The sequence below is a fragment of the Loxodonta africana genome, chromosome 19 (genome assembly GCF_030014295.1).
Source record: "Loxodonta africana isolate mLoxAfr1 chromosome 19, mLoxAfr1.hap2, whole genome shotgun sequence".
Taxonomy (NCBI): Eukaryota; Metazoa; Chordata; class Mammalia; order Proboscidea; family Elephantidae; genus Loxodonta; species Loxodonta africana.
The window spans coordinates 14,707,916-14,727,477 of record NC_087360.1 but is presented as its reverse complement, the minus strand read 5'-3'; the positions used below and the strand labels follow the sequence as shown (position 1 = coordinate 14,727,477).

The 19,562-nt window shown below is 48.8% G+C and overlaps 1 protein-coding gene across 1 annotated transcript in view; it reads left to right on the top strand.

Moving 5' to 3' along the window:
• Positions 1–8,886: 8,886 nt before the first annotated feature.
• The window catches only part of TESC (tescalcin), a 63,188-nt gene continuing 52,512 nt past the window's right edge, over positions 8,887–19,562 (top strand). The window contains 3 exon segments of the mRNA XM_023559463.2: positions 8,887–8,939; positions 8,941–9,021; positions 9,023–9,099. Coding sequence (XP_023415231.1) covers positions 8,887–8,939; positions 8,941–9,021; positions 9,023–9,099 — 211 coding nt within the window.

Here is a 19,562-nt window from a genome sequence, read left to right as displayed (position 1 = left end):
TAACTTGAACTGTAAACTTTCACTTAAAACACAATTTAAAAAACGGCCAATGAAAGCCTATGAATAACAGCTGAACATTGTATGATACAGTGCCAGAAGATGAGCACCTCAGGTTGGAAGGCACTCAAGATACGACTGGGGAAGAGCTGACTCCTCAAGACAGAGTTGACCTTAATTACGTGGATGGAGTCAAGCTTTCGGGACCTTCATTTGCTGATGTGGCATGACTCAAAATGAGAAGAAACAGCTGCAAACATCCATTAATAATTGGAACATGCAACGATAGAAGTATGAATCTAGGAAAATTGGAAATTATCAAAAATGAAATGGAATACATAAAGATCGATATCCTAGGCGTTGGTGAGCTGAAATGGACTGGTACTGGCCATTTGTAATCAAACGATCATATAGTCTACTATGTTGGGAATGACAAATTGAAGAGGAATGGTGTCACATTCATTGTCAAAAAGAACATCTCAAGATCTATGCCAAAGTACAATGCCGTCAGTGATAGGATAATATCTATATGCCTCCAAGGAAAACTAGTTAATACTATTATTCAATTTTACGTACCAACTTCTAATGCCAAAGATGAAGAAACTGAGGATTTTTACCAACTTGTACAGTCTGAAATTGACCCAATATGAAATCAAGATGTATTGATAATTACTGGTGATTGGAATGTGAAAGATGGAACCAAAGGTCTGATAGTTGGAAAATATGGTCTTGGTGATAGAAATGATGCCGAAGATCACATGACAGAATTTTGCAAGACCAGCGACTCATTCACTGCAAATACCTTTTTTCAACAACGTAAACAGTGACTGTACACGTGGACCTCGCCAGACGGAATACACAGGAATCAAAATCGACGCATCTGTAGAAGGAGACAATGGAAAAGCTCAATATCATCAGTCAGAACAAGGCCAGGGACCAACTGCAGAACAGACCACAAATTGCTCATATGCAAGTTCAAATTGAAGCTGAAGACAATTAAAACAAGTCCAGAAGAGCCAAAGTATGACCTTGACTATATCCCACCTGAGTTTAGAAACCATCTCAAGAATAGATTTGACACACTGAACGCTAATGACCAAAGACCAGATGAGTTGTGGGATGACAACAAGGACATCATACATGAAAAAAGCAAAAGGTCACTAAAAAGTCAGCAAAGAAAGAAAAGACCAAATGGATGTCAGAAGAGACTCTGAAACTTGCTCTTGAACATAGAGTAGTTAAAGCAAACGGAAGAAATGATGAAGTAAAAGAGCTGAACAGATTTCAAAGCGCAGCTCCAGAAGACAAAGTGAAGTATTATAATGACATGTGCAAAGACCTGGAGATAGAAAACCAAAAGAGAAGAACATGTTCAGCATTTCTCAAGCTGAAAGAACTGAAGAAAAAATTCAAGCCTCGAGTTGCAGTATTGAAAGATTCTACGGGCAAAATATTGAATGACTTGGACGCATCAAAAGAAGATGGACGGAGTACAGAGTCACTGTACCAAAAAGAATTGGTCAACGTTCAGCCATTTCAGGAGGTAGCATATGATCAAGAACTGATTGTATTAAAGGAAGAAGTCCAAGCTGCACTGAAGGCAGTGGTGAAAAACAAGGCTCCATGAATTGATGGAATACCAATTGAGATGTTTTAACAAACAGATGCAGTGCTGGAGGCGCTCACTCATCTGTGCCAAGAAATTTGGAAGACAGCTACCCGGCCAACAGACTAGAAGAGGTCCACATTTGTGCCCATTCTAAAGAAAGGTGATCCAACAGAATGTGGAAAGTATCAAATTATATCATTAGTGTCACATGCAAATAAAATTTTGTGACTTCAAAAACAGTTGTAGCAGTACATCAACAGGAAAGTGCTAGAAATTCAAGCTGGATTGAGAAAAGGATGTGGAGCAAGGGATTATCATTGCTGATGTCAGATGCTCTTGGCTGGAAGCAGAGAAAACCAGAAAGATGTTTCCCTGTGTTTTAATGACTATACAAAGGCATTCGACGGTGTGGATCATAACAAACTATGGACAACACTGTGAAGAATGGGAATTTCAGAACACTTAATTGTGCTCATGAAGAACCTGTACATAGACCAAGAGGCAGCCGATTGAAGAGGACAGGGGTTTAAAATCAGGAAAAGTGTGCTTCAGGGTTGTATCCTTTCACCATACCTATTCACTCTGTATGTTGAACAAACATTCCAAGAAAGTAGACTATATGAAGAATGCGGGATTATGATTGTAGAAAGACTCATTAACAGATAACACAACCTTGCATGCTGAAAGTGAGGAGGACTTGAAGCACTTACTGATAAAGATCAAAGACCACAGCCTTCAGTATGGATTACACCACAACATAAAGAAAACAAAAAGCCTCACAACTGGACCAGTAAGCAACATCGTGATAAATGGAGAAATGATTGAAGTTATCAAAGATTTCATTTTACTTGGATCCACAATCAACACCCATGGAAGCAGCAGTTAAGAAATCAAAGAATACATTGTATTGGGCAAATCTGCTGCAAAAGGCCTCTTGAAAGTGTTATTAAAGAGCAAAAATGTCACTTTGAGGACTAAGGTGCGCCTGACCCAAGCCATAGCATTTTTAATCGCCTCATATGCATGGGAAGGCTGGACAGTGAATAAGGAAGACCGAAGAAGAACTGATGCCTTTGAATTACGGTGTTATTGAAGAATATTGAATATACTGTGGACTGCCGAAAGAACAAACAAATCTGTCCTGGAAGAAGTACAGCCAGAAGGCTCCTTAGAAGTGAGGATGGTAAGACTTCATCTCACATACTTTGGACATGTTACCAGGAAGGACTAGTCCCTGGAGAAGAACATCATGCTTGGTAAGGTAGAGGGTCAGCGGAAAAGAGCAAGATCCTCAATGAGATGGACTGACACAGTGGCCGCAACAATGGGTTCAAACATAGCAAGGATTGCGGGGATACTGCAGGAAGGGGCCGTGTTTTGCTCTGTCATACATAGGGTGGACATGAGTTGGAGCCAGCTCAACAGTACCTAACAACAAAAGGGGAGAATCTCTTTCCTTGCCCTTCCCAGTTTCTAGAGTTTGCCTGCATTCCCTGCCTCATGGCCCCTTTCTCTCTCTTCAAAGCAAGTTGAGTCTTTGTTGCATCACATCTCTCTGGCTCTGATTCTCCAGCCTCCTTTAATCTCTCATAAGGACCCTTGTGATTACACTGGAGTCCCTCAGTGGTGCAAAATGTTAATGCATTCAACTACTAACCGAATGGTTGGGAGTTGGAATCCACCCAAAGGCTCCTTGGAAGAAAGGCCTGGCGATCTACTTCCCAAAAAATCAGCTATTGAAAACCCTACTCAGATACACAAGAGGTGGTCGTGAGTAGCAACGGGCTCCACGGCAGTCAGTGGTGGCAATGACATTGACTCCATCTGGATAATCTAAAATAATCTCCCCTCCCAAGGTTTGCTGAATGACAACCTTAATTCCCTCTTGCCACGTGATCCATATTCATGGATTCTGGAAATTCGGACGTGGACATCCTTGGGGGCTACTGGCTACCACACAGTCCTACTGTTTCATGGGGTAGGATGAGTCTCACCGCATCACAGATAATGAGTAAATTAAAAAATATTCTCATCTGGGGTCCCCTCCTGGCCTGTTGTGTTTCCCTCTGAGAACAGGTTCCAGCAGGTTCTCTCCCAGACACTGATTATCACTGTCTGCTTCCCCAGCTCCCACCCCTCTGCAAATCCCGCTCCCTCCCACCCTTCCACCCCCCATGTAAAGTGATGGCGAAGTTAAAATGGACCTTGGGCCCTTGCTCCCTCTTTCTGCTTCTCTGGTAAGTTGGTTTCTCTGATGACAATGCAGAGATTGAAGCAGGGCTCGGAGTGAGTTAGTTCTTATTCAAACCCTTGCTGAGAATTTGGATTTCTAACAAGTTCTTGGGGAATCCTGATGCTGCTGGTCAGGGACCAATTCTGAGAACCGCTAGTGGAGCAGTGGTTCTCAAATTTCATGATACGTAAGAATCACCTGGGGATCTCATCCAACTGTAGATTCTGATTCGGTATACCTGGGGTGGAAATGCTAATTCTCAGCAGGGGTTCAAACCAGACCAAGCCAGTCCAAAGCCTGGTTTGAAGGCCAACCAGGAACAAGATTACATTTGCCCCCTGCAAATTCCAGTAGTAGATTGCTGTTTATCATTATATAAATAAGAGAAAAATATGCTACAATTTGGCTCTCCTAAAGAGCCCAAGTCACCTATTTTTAGGCGGCCAGTCTGGGCTCCCGCGGAGCCGCGTCCCTCTGCAGTCTGGGCGCTGGCCCCAACCCTGCAGCGAGGCAGAGATGAAGCTGACAGCAGCAGGAGCCCTGCAGGAGCTGAAGTCCAGGCAAGTTGGACACCCAGGAGGCCCTGGTCCGAGGTAACCAAGAGGATGATTTTCAAGCTCAAGGTTGAGTTGAAAGCTCTCAGAGAGTGAGAGACTGTTCTAAAATCCCCTGGCGAAGCTTACTCTCCTAAGACTGGAGGTGATTTCATTGGAAGGCGGGGCTGGAGAGAGGATTGAGATGAGTCTCATCTATCTGTCTCCCCGTGTACAGTGAGGAACTGGGCAATGGAGTAGCACAAAGAGGAGATTCAGGCAGGCTACAGAGTCCTGAAGGAGCCCCGGTGATGCAATGGTTAAGCGCTTGACTGCCAACCAGAAGGTTGGCCCTTTGAACCCACCAGCTGCTCCATGGGAGAAAAGACCTGGCAATCTGCTGCTGTATAGATTAAAACGAAACCAAAAAACCCATTGCTGTCCACTCAATTCCGACTCACAGTGACCCTATAGGGCAGGGTAGAACTGCCCCATAGAGTTTCCAAGGAGCACCTGGTGGATTCAAACGGCCGACCTTTTGGTTAGCAGCGGTAGTACTTAACCACTACACCGCCAGGGTCTCCCTGTAAGAATTACCGCCTAGAAAACCCTGTGGGGCAGTTCTGCTCTCTCCTATAGGGTCGTTATGTGTTGGAATCGACTTGACGACAGCCAGCAACAATAACAATGAAGTCCTGGATATTTCCTGCCAAGAAAAGGAATGAATGGTTGTGGAGGGTTTGGTCTCTGACAGCCATCTCACCCTTGCTGAATCCTCTCACCAGCTCTGTAAAGATGGGGATTGTGGTGGTGCCCATTATACAGATGAGGACATCGAGGTTCAGAGTGGCAAAGTAACCAATCCAAGGGAACACAACAGGAAGCGGCACAGCCAAGATCCAACCCAGATCTGAATCTACCTCCTACAGTCTGCTCTTCCTGGAGATGAGTTTAAAAGTTTTAGGAGCCCCTCAGGTGAGGGAGGATTTCTTTAGAGCATCACCTAGTGTTAAGCTGTCAGTAGCTTGAAATTGGCCAGGGTGGGAGTATTTATACCATGGAAATTGGCAAATGCTACAAACCAGGGTTTTTTCCCTTTCCTTTCCTTTTTAGAGAGCCGGTTTACCAGTACACCACTGGATAGCACTTATCATGTACCATGTCAGGCACTATTTTAAGCACTTTTTGTTGTTGTTGTTAGGTGCTGTCAAGTGGGTTCCGAATCATAGTGACCCTATGTACAACAGAATGAAACACTGCCCCATCCTACGCCATCTCACAGTCATTGTTATGCTTGATCCCATTGTTGTAGCCACTGTGTCAGTCCATCTCCTTGAAGGTCTTCCTCTTTCACTGACCCTCTACTTTACAAAGCATGATGTCCTTTTCCAGGGACTGATCCCTTCTGATAGCATGTCCAAAGTACGTGAGACAAAGTCTCACCGTCCTTGGTTCTAAGGAGCATTCTTGCTGTACTTCTTCCAAGACAGATTTGTTTATTCCCCTGGCAAACTCAAAAACCAAACCCATTGCTGTCGAATCAATTCCAACTCATAGTGGCAGTATAGGACAGAGTAGAACTGCCCCATACAGTTTCCAGGGAGCACCTGGTGAATTGGAACTGCCAACCGTTTGGTTAGCAGCTGTAGCTCTTAAACCATGACGCCAGCAGTCTTTCCAGTTCATGGTATATTAAGTATTCTTCGCCAACACCACAATTCAAAGGCATCAATTCTTCCTCGTTAAGCACTTTTTGTTAATCTATGTGTAGACCTCACAAGAACCTTTGAGGAAGGCACGTTATTATGGCCATTTTACAGATAGGGAAATTGAGGCCCAGGGAGGTTAAGTCACTTCCCTGACAGGAATGTGGGAGAGTGGAATTGGGGCTGTCTTCACCCTCTCCTGCTCAGGGGCCCTTTGTGGCCTCCCAGGTACCAGCCATTCCAGTCGCAGCCACTGCTTTTAATCAGCTCCTCCAGGAGGATGTCCTCCAGGAGAAGGGAGGCAGTTGCCTGGTGACTAACTTGTTTCCCAGTCCTCAGAAGGTCACGCTGTGCTATGGTACGATAAAGATCACCACACGGGTGCCCCTCTTCCTGGGCTCCAGACAACAGACACAATCAGCCCCAGCCAGGCCCCGTGAGAAGCTCCAGACCTCAATCTTGCTCTGTTGACGCCGACAGAGCCATTTGTAGGATTGAATTAGAGCCATGACGTTCAGGAGCAGGCAGCCGCAGGCTTTGTGTGGAAGGAACCCTGCCAGGCATGTGCATCACTGCCAGTGAGGGCAGAGAGCAGGCAATGGTGGGGCCACCCAGGGACCACAGAGCCTCACGAGCAAGTTCACCCAGTGTTGGGCTTCTCTATGTCCCTTGGGACCATGGCTGAGGACAGTCACGGACTCCCTGAAGCTCACCATAAGAGACAACAGTCTTTCTAGGGCCCATTTTGGCTGGAACGTTGCAGGCTGTACGAGCCCACGTCAGCCCACGTTTACCCCGCTGTTCCACATAGCCTTGTCACTGCCCACCTGGCTCTCCCCCATTCAACCAGGAGTCCCTTAGAAACAAAGGCTGTGTGTTATTTCTGGTTGTGGCCCCAGGGCCCAGCCAGGACCCTGAACATAGTAGGCCCTCAATAAATATGGAATGAATGAATATTACCTTGGCTTTTCAACTTTCCTGCTGTCACCAGGAGCCCTGCTTATTTCTCTGGGCCCCGCCATCAGGGATACATGCCTTTTGATCCTTGCACCCCCCAGCCTTCCTCTCTCCCAGCTCCCTACTGGCTAGAGAGGGCAGACAAGGAGGTGGTGGTTGTGTTGAGCTGAGAAGAGGGAAGAGGGAGGGAAAGGAAGGGGGTTCCAGGCAGAAGAGAATGCAAGTGTAAGTAAGTGCTTGTCAGAGCTGATGGGCCAGGCGGATGAAACAGGATGGCGGAGTAGGCAGGTGAGAGGAAACCAGCTCCCTTCACCTTGTACTCTGGGAGCTCCCCACCCCCACCCGAGGGGCAGCATGCAGCCATGTGCCCCTCTTACTGCAGAGCAGGGCCCCAGGGCTGTGACCCCTACCTGCCTGCCCTGTCCCCAGCCCTGGGAACAACTGTGCCAAGGGCTGGCGGTGGTTGCGGGGGGGCTACAGACAGGAGAAAGCCACTGTCTGTCTCCCGAGCAAAAAGCTCCACTGCTCATCTACTGAATCCTTTAAATAATTTAATGTAGAGAAATTCCAGGAAAGGGTATTGGAAGTCGGAGTAAAATCGTTCACAGCAGTTGTGGGTAAGGGGCTGGCTCAGCAGCCACACCTCCCAGGGGGCCCAGAGACCCCTTTCCTGACCCCAGAGGCCACTCTGGGTTTCTAGAATCTTTTTTCTGATCCAAAATCTGCTCACACCACACAGCTAACATTTCCTCAACTTGGCCAGGTCTCAGCACCACCTAAGGAGTACTCTGAAATGCAGATTCCCAGGTGCTGTCCAACTTTATCAGTGTGAAGGGGGAATGTACTGGGAAGCTGTCTTTTCAACAACGCAGGGGCTCCAGCTGGTGTGAAGAGCCCCCTGGTGGCTCTGAAAGGCACCCCTGCCCCTGGAAGGGGCTGGCCCTCCGCTTGGCCGTGGGCTGAAGGAAGGGGCTCAGCACCCCTCCCCCACAGCGCCCTGTGACGCTGATGCAGGCGCGACCACCCAAGTCCCTGTCTGTGGGCACCCAAGGGTCCGCGCCCCCCACCCCCACCCCCACCCCCGGGCACTGATCACAGAGCCTGGCAGCCAGGACACTGAATCCCTGATGGTCATTGTCACCATACGTGCCAGCACTGAGAGCCCAAAGGCCTGGCCTTCGGAACGGGAACTGCCTGACTGTGCATTTCTGCCCTGGCGGTGTGACCCCTCTGGGCACGAACTCCTCACTTGTAAGATGGAGAGTTACAGGCGGCAACACACACTAACCCTCCGCATCCTCTGCCACACCCTTGTCGTGGACGTCTCATTGAGGTATTTGTTGTTAACCGTGTGTCCCCCTCACAGGGCTGCTAAGGGGAGGAGGCAGGGGGCTTCCTGGAATAAGCCGCGGAAAGCACCCACTGCGCATTCCAGTCGGATTATTATTATTACCGTTATTGTTTTTCACCACAGAGCTAATTAATGCTCCGTGTCTTTCTTCACTGTCCGAGGGCCGTCTCCCATCGTAAGATCTGGGAGGATGTATGGTGGGACGGGGGTGGGGGTGGGCTTGAACTCCCCAGGGGTTCCTCCTACCCTCGCCCCAACTCTCTTCACACCTACTTCTTTCCAGATAGGGCAGGGGTGTGAAAGGAGAGAGGCGCGACGGGCGTGAGCGCTCTGCTGGGACAGAGAACCTCGGCGGTGGGCCCTTGGTCCCCTTCCCCTCCTCCACCTTTCGCCCTCCCCTCCCCGCCGTTTCCGCCCCCGGCCGGGCGCACACCCCCGCCTCACGCAGTGCGCAAAGCCGGCGTGCGCTAGGACCGCGGCGCGCCGCTCCCCGCCGCTATATGAGGCCGCGCTCCGGCCCCACGCGGAACCCGCGGCTCCCGGCCGTACCCGCGCCCCGACCCGCGCTGGACCGGAGGCCGGACCGGCCGCTGCGCAGCCGAGGCCAGCCCGGGGCCTGCGAGGGGCGCGCGCCCGGAGCCCCGCCGCGGGCACCATGGGCGCTGCCCACTCCGCGTCCGAGGAAGTGCGGGAGCTCGTGGGCAAGACCGGCTGTGAGTACCCGCGGGGCGGGCGGAGAGGGAACAGCCGGCGGGGCCCCCCAGCCCACCGCCCGGCTTCGCGCCGCTGCGCCCTGTGACCTTGGGCAAGTGGCCGGCCCTCTCTGCGCCTCAGTCTCCTCCTCCTGCAAATGGGTCGCCACCGGCCACCCTGCAAGGAAACCCGCGCGATGCTGAGCAGGTGCCACGGCCACTCAGCCTCAGGGCTCTCGGAGTTGGCCGGGAAGCCGGGATCCTGGGGCTGCGGCCCGGGGGGAGCGCGAGCGCACGGGGCCTCCCGGCAGGTGTGCGCGCCCCGCACTTGGCAGTCGTTTGGCTTGGAGAGGAGCAGGGGGCGGAAAGTTTTGAAGTCGGCCAGAACGGGTGGGGAGCCGGCTCTGCCGCTCCGGGCGGAGTGACCTTAGACGGAGGAGTCCGTATCTGTGCGCGGCTCGCTGTCTTCCCATCTGTACAATGGGTGTAGCTGGGAGGCTTGAGAGAGGCAGTGTCCGCAGAGCGCTTTACCCTCAGCTTCGCATCCTTCTCTGGGCTCGCATGGGCCCGGGACACACAGAGGCTGCGCGCTCGCATCCTGCCCGGGGCGGGGTGCATGAGGAGGCAGAGCCGCGGGGCCCGCAGGGAAGTGGTGAAGGAAGTGGCTGTCCGGCTGGGGACTTGACCCTGGGACCGCACCTCGGGGCGCCTGGTTCCGCCACCGGCCCTGAAGAGGGTGTGGACCAAAGACTGCGGTGTGGGGGCAGACTGGCTTTGGCGAGGCACAGACCGGGTATGCACCCTGCCGGCTCTACTTCCTGGCCCTGTGACCTTGGGCGAGTCGCTTTACCTGAGTCTCAGTTTCCCTCTTTGTGGAATGGGGGGTCTGCTAGAACCTGGTAGATGCTCTAGAAATAGGAGCTGCAGATGTTACTTCTGAGAAGGAGCTGGCTCCTGGCCTCTGCTTTGAGTTTAGTGCTGCGGACCAGTGTCCAGAGTCGTCCCAAGGAGGGATAGCCCAGCCATTTGTGCTTTAGATGAGAGGGGCCTCCAGAGTAGCTCCTCCTGACCTCCCAACCTAAACAGTTTTTGGGAGGCATGGATGAAAATCACAGAAAGCCCTTAATAACTAGTGTGTGTGTGTGTGTATTCCTACGTACAAATATAGGCGTATCTACAACTGGAGAAAAAGAGGTGTGGTGCAGAACACATAACTGGTACCCTTTTTGCAGAAAACAGGAGGGAGAATAAGCATATGTGTGTCTAATTGCTTTATTAGCACCAAAGACTCCGGAAGGATACACAAGAAATGAAGGGTACTCTGAGTACTTATTGGGGGAGATGGTCGGAGGGGTGGAGGCAGAATGACCTTTTTACTGTAAACTTTTTTATGTTTTCACTTTGAACCATGTGAATATTTCACTTAGATGTTTTATAAAGTCCAATGTAAACCAAAGCCGAACCTGAGAGAGGAGGTGGGATTCCCCTTGCTCTTACTTTTTGAGTCTCTTCCTGTTTTCATGTTTACTTTTGTTTTTATTTCTTGAGTGCCCTCCTGGTTTCTCACGCTGTGCCGTTGTGTCTGGGTGGGTTGAGAAGGGGTTCTCTATAACTTGGATTCCCAGTGGAAGGGTGGGCTTGCCACCAGCCTCTGTCTCGGACAGCATCACCACTGGCTGGGGGACTGGTCAGGGGGAGTTTCCTCTGGTTTTGGCTTTGACAGGAGATGGGGCCGCAGAGCATGCTGGGATCTTGCCAGTTTCCTGGGTCCCCGACCTCCCCACAGACACCGAGGGCTCCTGCTCTGTCTGTTTTGGTAGCTTTTGCTGGGTGTGGTTTCCCTTCTTGCTACCCAGAACTCAGATTTCACGCCTCAAAGCAGGAAGGGAGACCAACGGGGTCTGGGAGGAGGTTCTGAGGTAGACTAGGGAGTGAACTGCTTCAGCTTTCTGAACTTTAGGAGGGTGGAAGTTCCCCCTTAGTCCTCTGCAGGGAGCTGGCACTTTTACAAACTGTTGAGCAAATATTAATTGGCCAGAGGCTGGGGATTCAGAGGTGACTGAGATACGCTGATGTCCCTGAGGAGAGACACAGGAACCAATAGGTGGTAAGCTCTGTGAACGAGATATGATAGAGTGGGGTGAAGGTGGAGGAAGGGGTGGTGGGGTAGACTGGGAGAGCCTCTCTGAGACGGTGATGATGGAACAGAAACCCGAATAAGAAGGTGCCAGCCACATGCAGATCCATGGAAAGGACACTTCAGACAGAGGGAACAGCAAATGCAAAGGCCCTGTGGCAGGTCGCAGGAACATGTTGGCGCCAGTAAATGAGAATTGTATGAGGTGAGGACTCAGCCATAGTCAGCGCTCAGGTCATGGCAGGTGCCTGATTTAACAACAGATTGGATTAAAGCCTTGCTAATTGTGCTACCTTGGGGAAGTCACTTTTGCTTTCCGTGCCTCAGTTTCATTTACTGTGAAGTGAAGATAGTAATAATACCTGCTTCCGGGTTTTGGGGAAGGATTAAGTAAGTTATATATGTAAACTGGTTAGAACAGTGCTTGGCATATGACAGTTGCCAGTGTTTAGTGTCATTGGCCACACTTGCAACACCTTTGTACCAGCTGGTCACCAAGGTAGCCACAGCTAAGAGCAGGTCCCAGTCCCACTTCTTCCCAGCTGTGTGACCTTGAGCAAGTAATCAATTTTACCTCGGTGAGCCTCAGTTTCCCCATCTGGATCCTGGAGTGGTTGTGCAAATTCTATAAGACAACGTACGTACAGAAGTAAAGGGCTTGCCTTTGGCATGGGATATCAGCTCCCAGGATCCTGCGGGCTGGGCAGGGCCATTCCTGTAAGAACCCTTGGTAAGTGTCCCTGAGAAGAGAGCTGAAGGGAAGGGAAAGACCCTAAGGCTGTGGTGGCCAGAGAACAGGCTGTGCCTATAGGGTGGCCTCCATTTCCTGGTGCAGGACTCAGCCTGCTCCCTTCCAGAGGGGCCAGGATGGTGAGAAGAACTCAGTCCTCTTGCTGAGACACAGTGAGAAGGGTGAGCAGAGGGTGGTGCTGCTCAGCGTCATTCCAGAGTGCTTGCTGAGTGCCAGGCTCCGTGTAGACACTCTGCATGTGCCCTCATTGAGTCTTCCTAATAATCCTCCAGGGAAGGTGATGGTATCACCATTCTACAGATAAGGAAACTGAGGCTCAGAGAGGTAAAACAGCTTGCCTGCAGTCCCACAGCTAGTGAGTGGAGGAGCGGGGGATCGTAGGGTCCCCAAGTCCACCTTCTGGTCATCTCCGTGCTTTCACTGTGCTTAGTTGCTGCCTGGATTTCTGGGAACCGAGAAGGGGCAGGGAAAGCCTGCCCCTGGTTTCTTCTCACCTCCGGGCCTTTGCACAAGCTGTTGCCTCTGCCTGGAGCATTCTTTTAACTCTCATGTACACAGTTTCATCTTTCCATGTGAGAACACTTCTGCAGCCACCACCCAGGATTTAAGATGTCAGACATTCCCCCTGAGCCCTGTCCTTAGGACGCGAAGACTTTCTGGGGCTCCTGCAGTCCTTGCATTCTCTCCCATAATAGCACGCAACACACCCTGTTACAATTGTCAGCTTTGTCACCTGCCATCCCCTGGAAATGCTGAGCTCCCAGGGAGTGGGGAACAGTCTGTTCACCTTTGGATTCAGTGCACAGTGGGATCACAGAAGTTCACGTTGAAGGGTGTTGGGGTGAAGACTCTGGGGACTTTATAACCCAAGGAGTATTGCCCGAGAATGTGCGTTCAGTAGAAAATCTAGGGGCATCCCACCAGCTGGTGTTGGCCATGCAGCCCTCCTGGCATCTCGGCCCCCTTCCTATGCAATGACCCCCACTGGCTTCAGCACTCAGCCAGCCCAACAAAAATAGTCCTGAGCATTGGCTCGCCCACGCAGGGGCACCATGGGTTCTGTTACGCCCACTTCCTTTCTCCCTGCCTGCAAGAATCTCATTGATTGATTCAAAACAGAAACAGGTATTCCCAAGCATCTTTTCTGGGCCAAGGAAGCGAAACACCTAGATTGTTTAAAAAAAAAAACCATGCATTAAAAACCCAAGTGAGGGGATTCTGGCCGTGTGTTTTGAGTTTGTGTGGTAAAGGTGCTTCTCCACCTCTCCCCCCAGGGCAGCGACAGAGCAGTGCCTGGGGTGGGGGGGTGTTCCGGGGGGCGAGCCGAGGTGTGAAATAGGCCCCAACAGGAAGGAAGGAGACCTAAGGAATCACTGAGGGCCCACCTGCCTTTGGCCCAGAACAGTTCCCTTAGCCCCCCGAGCCGGCCTGATGGTGGCTCCACTTCCTGTTCCCCCCATCTGTGCCTGCTCCTGGAGTTCAAAAGGAAATAATAAGAGGAGGATTCTGGGAAAGGTGTAGGGTCTGTTTTTTCCTTCAGGCTCAAAACAGCTCCACAGGCATGCCTATCTGCATGCCAAGAAGCTGCCAGAAGGAAGAAGAAAACATCTCCCAGATCCTGAGTTCAGGCCTCAGATGGTAATTGCTAATGTTCACTGTCAGACAGCTTGTCATCTGTGAACACTGAGCTGAGCCAAGCACTTTATCAGCATTAACTCATAGAAGCCTCCTGGGAACCCTGTCTACCCCCCATTTTACAGATGAATACACTGAGGCTCAAGAGGTGAAATGACTTGCCCAAGGCCACAAGCTAATAAGAAGTAGAACTGGGAGTCCATTGCTGGCCTACTCCCAAAATCTCGTTGTTTGGGGAGGGAACTGGAGGTGCCAAAAGAGCTGGTGCGGCCAAGGTCGGCTGGTGGGGTTTTCCACTGGACTCAGGCTCCTGGAGAATCCGTCCTGGGTTCTAAAGTCCTCAGGTCGCCCCAGGCCACGGCCTTGGCCCATTCACCAGGTACCTGTTGTATTCTGACTGATTCCAGGCACTGGGTGCCAAGGTGGACAGGACACATTCCCCATCTTCCAGGAGCTCACAGGCTTTCCTATCCACGTGGGCCACATGGGGTATCTAGACCTCGTCTGCCCCACCTCCCTGGCTGCTCAGAATGTACACAGGTGTAGGAGAGGGGGCTGGCTTTGGAAGCTTTGGAAGGGCTGGGTGGCTGATGAACTTTATGGTAATTACTGGGCACCCAAAAGCACCTCCTCGTTCTGGCCCACGCTGATATTTTTCGCTCTCTTCAGCTGGGCCTGATAATGTCATTGTTAGCAACAGCTTCAGAGCAGTGCTACCAGAAGCTGGTGTTCACTGTGTTGTGTGATTTGAGCCCCTAGCTAGGAGCCCTGCTCTGTGCCACTTTGCTGAGATGCCTTGTCTAGGCCACGTTCCTCTCTGAGCCGCAAATTCCCTTAGAAAATGTGGGGGTTGACCAGATGATCTGTGGTCCGTTTGCCCAGCTGTTAATAAGACAATAACTACACTTTCTTGGGCAGAGTCCACGGGTGGTAGAAATGGTTATTGTGCTCAGGTGCTAACTAAAAGGTTAGGTATTCAGTTCTACCCAGAGGTACCTCAGAAGAAAGGTCGGGCAGTCTACTGCTAAAAAATCTGTCATTGAAAACCCTGTGGAGCACAGTTCTATTTTGACACACATGGGGTTGCCATGAATCAGTACCAATTCAACAGCATCTGGCTTACTCTTTTTGTACTGTTTATGGCAGTCACCTTCTGGTCCTCATAATAATCCAGTGAGGGTAGAACTGTTCCTATTGCTAGCTTACAGATGAGGAAACTGAGGCTCAGGCAGGTGAGGTGACTGGCCCAAGGTCACTTAGATGCTGAGTGTGGATCCCAAATTCAGAACCAGTCCTTTGAAGTGGGTTATTGAGGTGTAGGGCGAAACTACCTCTCCCAGAGGACAGAAACCAAGACTCTAAGAGTCTGCAAGTCTCTTATTATCTAGGAGAGGCGACTCTGTTACCCCATAACCACGTTCACGGTGCTCCACACACACTTGTTTATTGAGTTGACAAGGGGAAAATTAGACCTCAAAGCAGATAGGAGTGGTTCTGTGTGATGTGGAAAGATCCAGAATGGTGGGCTATCCCAGGGGAGGGCCAGCTCAGTTGTGGACAGTATGAGAATAGGGTTCGCTGCTGGGAGGAAGAGGCAGAAATACACTGCCCCCTCCATTTCCTAGGGTCTTACTTGGAAGCTCACGTCTCTTTCCGAAGAAGAATTCGTGTTTTCTCTGCATGAAAGCAATTGGCAGTCCACCCGAAGGCTTCTCCTAGCTCTGTGGATTAGTAGTAATTAGATCCCTTATGCATCTTTCTTTCTCACCTCCTCCCTCTTCCCCAACACATGGCCTGGCAGGATATTTTTTTGTAAGCTAATGGTCCCCAGAAAGTAGCTCGGAATTTAATCAAGGCTCAGACATGCCATACGGCCCAATGACATAGACTAAATACCTCGTGTGTTGATAAGTTGCTTTTACTTTTGCAAAGCACTTTAGTATCTATTATCTCAAGCCTGGGGAACGAGTTGTTTTTGGCTCACAAGTGCTTACTGTTCTGGGAAGATAAGGAAGGGCCTCCATGTGTCCACACTGGAGGGGGTATGGGGGAAGAGCCGGGTCTCTCGGGTCCTGCCAACCATCCGGCTGTATTATTAATTCATAAAACCAGAAGGTCGACTAGGTGATTTCCCTTGGTGGTGGCGGCCACCTACAGCGCTAGGACAAAAAGGTCCTTTGTTGTCTCTGCGACATGACCTTTGCGGACGGAAAGGCTTTTAGAAGTGGGTCTTCCGCTCTCGGCTCGGTTCCCTGGGAGGTGAGAGGAGCAGTCAGAGGACATGTCAGGGTCTGGGTACCTCCGGGAGGGAGGGCAGGTAGCCAGGCAGCAGACATCACTATTGATGTGGCTGAGTCATGGGCAGCTGGATGGAAAGAGAACGCTGGTTATAAGCAAAGCTGGCTGCAGTGGACGAATGTCCCCATGGGCAAGGGCTTGAAGGAGGGTCCCTTCTTTCCACTATGAGCACTGAGTGAGCACCTCCAATGTGCAGGTCTCACCTACCTGGTAATACTAAGGGGTTCCCTTGTCACACCCTGACCCGCATCCCCTGGGACCTCAGCCAGAGTCCCACAGGGGTGCAAAGGCAGTCTTCCCACCACCTGGGCTTCTACCAGCAGATAGATGTGGGTTCGAATTATGGCAGTGCCTCTTACTGTCTAGGCACAGTACTTTGCCTCCCTGAGTCTCAGTTTCTTCATCTGTAAAATAGGAATACAAGTAAACCTGTGTCATAGGATTGTTGGAGGATTAAATGAGAATTCGGGTAAAGCATTTGACAGGTCCTAAGTGCTCGGCAGTTGTTGGCAGGTACTAGTCATTTTAACACTTTTTTAATTTTCACATTCATCAGTTTTGTTTTCTCTAGGATTACCTTTTTCAAGTAGTGCACAGAACCCATGTTTTATTAAGGCTTATCCTAATGTTTTTCTTGGAAAAAAAAAATTCTTCTGTATGAGAACTCCAGATTGTAGTGGGGAATAGGTGCCAGCAACAATGGGATCAAACACAGCAAGGATTGTGAGGAAGGCGCAGGACCAGGCAGTGGTTCGTTCTGTTGTATACAGGGTCACTATGAGTAGGAATCAGCTCGACGGCACCTAGCAGCAAGAACAAAATGATCTAAAAAACAGCCTTCATCTTTTAACGGTATTTTTCTTTTTACAAAATATTTGACCTATGATGCGAACATTTATTGAGTGCTTACGATGTGCTGCTGTTAGGTGCTACTGAGTCGATTTCAACTCATTGTGACCCCGTGTGACTCATTCGATCATTTTTGTTGTAAACCTTTCAGAAACTGACCACACCTCCTTTTTAAGGGAATTCTGTAACTTTCCTTAGTAAATCATTCCATTTTTGACGTGTCTACCATCTTTGACATGACTCTGCCCTTGTGCCAACGATCTTAAAAAAAAAAAAAAAAACCTGATTCTAACTCATAGCAACCCTATAGGACGGAGTAGAACTGCCCCATAGGGTTTCCAAGGAGTGCCTGGCGGATTTGAACTGCCAACCTTTTTGCTTAGCAGCCGTAGCTCTTAAGCACTATGCCACCTGCATTTCCACCAATGACTTTTGCATGCTTTAATTTGTATCACTTTATAGTATTCTTCTTTGTCTTTAAAACCTGCATATTGGTCATTATTATTATTTTATGCATGAACTATTAATTCTTGCAATCTTAGGGATTTAGTTTCTTAAATAAATGCCCCCTTTCCATAGATTTTTTAGTGAGGCTCTGTAAGTTGTAAACTTTGTCTAAAATGGCTTTATTTTGCCATCATACATGAATGATTACTCAGCTGGGTATAAAATTCAAGGTTGCTGGGTATTTTCTATCAGCACTTTGTTTTTGGTCCCTTGTTGCTATTGAGAAATCAGTTCTTGTAGAGAATACACATAGCAAAACATACACCAATTCAACAGTTTACATGTACCATTTAGTGACATTGGTTGCATTTTTTGGGTTATGCAACCAATCTCACCCTCCTTTTCTGAGTTGTTCCTCACGCACTAACATAAATTCCCTGCTCCCTAGGATTCCTATGTATCAAGTTGCTGTTATCATTTTGATTCCATATAGATAGTTCTTAAAAGAGCATAACGCTCAAGGCAGACATTTTTTGCTCATTAAGCTAAACTGTTGTTTGTTTTTAAGAAGACTTCAGGGGCTGTTTTTGGTTTAAGGTTTAAAGATTATCTCAGAGCAATTGTTTCAGAGGTTCATACAACCTTTATGGCTCCAGGAAGTCTGGAGCCCATGAGAATTTGAAATTCTGTTCTGCATTTTCCCTATTTTGGTCAGGATTCTGTTATGGAATCTTTGATCAAAATGTTCAGTAATGGTAGCCAGGCACCATCCATTTCTTCTGGTCTCATGGCAAAGGAGGCAGTTGTTTATGGAGGCAATTAATTACACGTTCCACATTCTCCTCCTATTCCTGACTCTCCTTCTGCCTCTGTTGTTCCAGGTGAGTAGAGACCAGTTGCTGTGCCTTGGATGATCACTTGCAAGCTTTTAAGACCCCAGGCACTACGCACTGAACTAGAAGGTAGAACAGAAGCACTGAACTTGTTATTGACTGGGGTGTCCCGTGAAACCATGACCTCCAAACCAAGAAATCAAAACCTATGAGGTTTTTGGGTGTACATAACCACCCTAAGTAGCTGTTGTTGTTGTTGTAGATGTATCTGTCACACAACTTATGTCAGTTCAACTTTTTACAGGTGTACAGCTTATTGACAATTACAGTAATTGGCTGTTCAACCCTACCCTTGATCAATGTGGTATTTCCATCACTGTTAAATGTCCCCCCTTCCCTCTCATCCCTGGTAACCACTAATAGACTTTGTTGTCTATACATTTGCCTTTTCTTGTCTCTCTATATAAGTCAGGTCATACGATATTTGTCCTTTTGTGATTGACTTATTTCACTCAGCTTAGTGTCTTTATCTTTTTCCTCAGTAATTCCTGTTAGAAATGGTTGGACCATCTCATTCTGTTTTCCATGCCTTTTAACCTTTCGTTTTTTCTATCTTCCTATTGTGCATGCTGTATTTTGGGTCATTTCCTTAGATTGGTCTTCCAGTTCACTGATTCTCTCTCCAGCTATTACAGTTTTGTTAGCTTAACCTATGAGACTTTTAAAATTCCAGCTACTTTAAATGTTTTTATGTGCTCTATATGGTTTTTAAATTTACCTCTTTTGCAATAGTGTACTGTTAATATATAATTTGTAATTATTTAAACTATACTGTGTAGTCTGTTATGTTTCACTTTCTTTGAGCTACTGTTCCTTTTGTTAACTGTGTCTACTGATTTTCTTATGGTGGTTCATTTGCTTGTGTGGTTGTTTATTGATTAGGGACTCATCTTCAATTGAGCTGTCCCTCGTCTCCCTCCTTTCCCGTAGAAGTCCTGTGTGCCCTAGATTATACAAGGGTCGTACAGTGCTTTTGTACATGTTGTGCTGTGTACCTCAGAGATTTCACTGGTCTGAAAACACTTTTAACAAAATTCCTCCATTTGGGTTTCCTGCACCACAGAGGTTTCGATTTTTCACCCACACGTGGTGCAGCTTGGAGTTTTGATTTATCAAAAAAGCATATTCCTTTCCTCTGTTCCCCTGCCACCTCCCTAGAGGAGCCACCTTCCTTATTGAGCCTCTGGGCTAGTGGGGAACATTTTTCTGGCCCATCTTACATGGTTGTTGTTGTTAGTTGCTATCGAGTCAGCTCCGACTCATGGTGACCCTATGAATAACAGAATAAAACTTTGCGCATTCAGTCCTGTGCCATCTTCATGACCATTAGCGTGTTTGAGCCCATTGTTGCAGCTGTTGTGACAGTCTTTCTCATTGAGGGTTTTCCCCATTTTTGCTGATCCTCTAAATGGAGGGGCAGCCTTCTGTGTTCCTGTTTTTATAGGAGTATCAGTTCTGGCTTGTACAGAAGACC